The following is a 2231-nucleotide window of genomic DNA, read 5'->3' as shown; positions in this document are numbered from 1 at the left end:
AAGCAAAACACTCAAAAATACTATAAAAAAAATCAAGATGTAATCCTGTAGTGTTTAAAGTAAGGCATAGAAAGGCAAGAAAGGAGGAACAGTTGAATGAGATATACAGAAAACAAAAGAAAAAAAAATAAATTGGTAGACATAAACACTAGCATATCAATACTTACCAAAATTTAAATTGACTGTTAATTAAAATAGATTAGCAGTATCTGGAAGACACACAACTAAGCATACAACGTTTATATGAAAATCACTTCAATTTCGATAATATAGGTAAATTAAATGTAAAAAGAATGGAAAATGTCATATCATGCAAACATTAATTAAAAACCAGTTGTAGCTGTTTTAATTACATAAAGTAGACTTCATCACAGAGAAAGTTAGCAGAGATCAAAATAAAGCATACATAACAATAAAAGAATCAATCCTCCAGGAGGAGTCTTTTTTGATCCCTCCAATCCACCCCTCCTGTAAGTATGGATCTTTCTCTGCCTTCCAGAGACCTCTGTTCCTACCTCTGCCAGAGCAAGCACCACACTATTTTGGTTTTTATATTTTTGTATAACTGACCCTAAAAGATTGTAGGTGCTTTAGAGAGCCTAATGCATCTCTATATCCTCAGAGTCCAGTACAGTACCTGGTGCCCAGCAGGTGCTCAGTCAATAATTGCCTTTGACTGAAATTCAGGCCAGTAAAGGCTGTTTTGATAGGGTCAAAGGAAGGGTCTCTACATCATATTCAACAAGTGGCCAATCAGGCTGATGCAATGAGGCTGCTCGGTAACTTACTAGGAAACGAGGGGCAGTGGGCACGCGCTTGAAAGGCTGCAGGCGCCATGGGCAGAGTGAGAAACGGCGCAAACACCCAGCAGCTGCAGGGGCAAAAACGGCCCGGGGATCCCGCCGAAGCCTGCGCAGCCATCGCGGTCATGGGCGCGCGGCGCCCCCCTTTCCAAGTCCGCGTGGGGAGCCACGCGGCGGGGAGGAAGCCGGCGGCCGCCCGGCGGGATTCCGCAAGGTTGCGGCGGAAGCGCTGGTGGCGGCGAGCCCGGGAGGCAGCCTCCGGAGGCCCGCTACCAGCCCCGAAGCCGCCGGCGCCCGCCGCGTCCCCGGGCGAGATGGACCTGGGCGCTCAGCGGGAACGCTGGGAGACGTTCAGGAAGCGGCGGGGCCTCAGCTGCGAGGGCGCCGCCAAGTTCCTGCTGGACACCTTCGAGTACCCGGGCCTGGTGTACCACACCGGCGGCTGCCACTGCGGCGCGGTCCGCTTCGCCGTCTGGGCCCCCGCAGACCTGCGCGTGGTGGATTGCAGCTGCAGGCTGTGCAGGAAGAAGCAGCACCGGCACTTCCTCGTCCCGGCCTCGCGCTTCACTCTCCTGCTGGGCGCCGAGAGCATCGTCACGTACCGATCCCACACGCACCCGGCGCTGCACAGCTTCTGCAGCAGGTGCGGGGTGCAGAGTTTCCACGCGTCTGTCTCTGACCCCGGGGTTTACGGCGTCGCCCCGCACTGCCTGGACGCGGGCACCGTGCGCAGTGTGGTCATCGAGGAGGTCGACGGTGGCAACTGGGGGGAGGAGGCCACGAAGGAGCTCAAGGCCATCCAGAACGCGTCTCCCGAGTGAGCCCCTGCCTCTCCTGTAGAGGAGCAGTGACTGGGGCCGCCACCCGCCTGAAACGTGCCCGGTGCCCTTCGAGGGGGCCACCTCAGTGCTTGTGAAGGAATTACTGTATGAAAGAGGTCGGTTTCTGGACTGGGGAACCCGTGATGTCGCGCCAAGCTTCCACCCCTTCCCTCTCAGTGTGTTTCAACGGGCTTGCTTATAATCAAAAAACTGAGCACACATGTGTCTGTGAACAGCCCTAATCTTCCAATCCAGTCAGCAAGCAGTGTCTCTACCTTTGCAGGTCGCCTTGCATAACACTCAGTTGTATTATTCTTCCTACAGTTTTCACAGATCATTTTCAGATTATTCATATGTACTGTACCGTTATGGTGCTATTGTGAGCAAGATTGTTTTAATGGTCGCATCTGGCATGTGAGACCACTCACTGTATCTAAACACTTTTGTAGACCTTTACGAGGACGTTTTCTGTTGATTATCTGTGTGCGTGTGTGTGTGTGTTAGGTACGCACTCACGTTTTCGCTACTTAGAGATGTGCGTTATTTTCGGTCACAGTGTTTATTTAATGTATTTGTATATAGTAGGTTTAAGGTTCATTAGTGTTAC

General features: G+C 51.6%; 1 protein-coding gene across 1 annotated transcript; it reads left to right on the top strand.

Annotated features, from left to right (window-relative positions):
- The first annotated feature begins 835 nt into the window (after window positions 1-835).
- LOC124509168 (centromere protein V-like protein 3) lies at window positions 836-1624 on the top strand. Its single transcript, XM_047075737.1, has one exon. It carries the CDS (start codon window positions 836-838, stop codon window positions 1622-1624), a length of 789 nt encoding a protein of 262 aa, XP_046931693.1.
- The last annotated feature ends 607 nt before the right edge of the window (window positions 1625-2231 follow it).

The sequence above is a fragment of the Lynx rufus genome, unplaced genomic scaffold (assembly GCF_022079265.1).
Source record: "Lynx rufus isolate CCGP_SWC_20201006 ecotype Redwood Valley unplaced genomic scaffold, mLynRuf1.p SCAF_14, whole genome shotgun sequence".
NCBI classification, from domain to species: Eukaryota; Metazoa; Chordata; class Mammalia; order Carnivora; family Felidae; genus Lynx; species Lynx rufus.
Note: the sequence above shows the minus strand (reverse complement) of the source record. Positions and strands in the feature narration are given on the sequence as shown.

Bases quoted from the DNA above. Each gene is read 5' to 3' on its own strand.
- LOC124509168 (XM_047075737.1), top strand. From the start codon at position 836: ATGGGCAGAGTGAGAAACGGCGCAAACACCCAGCAGCTGCAGGGGCAA.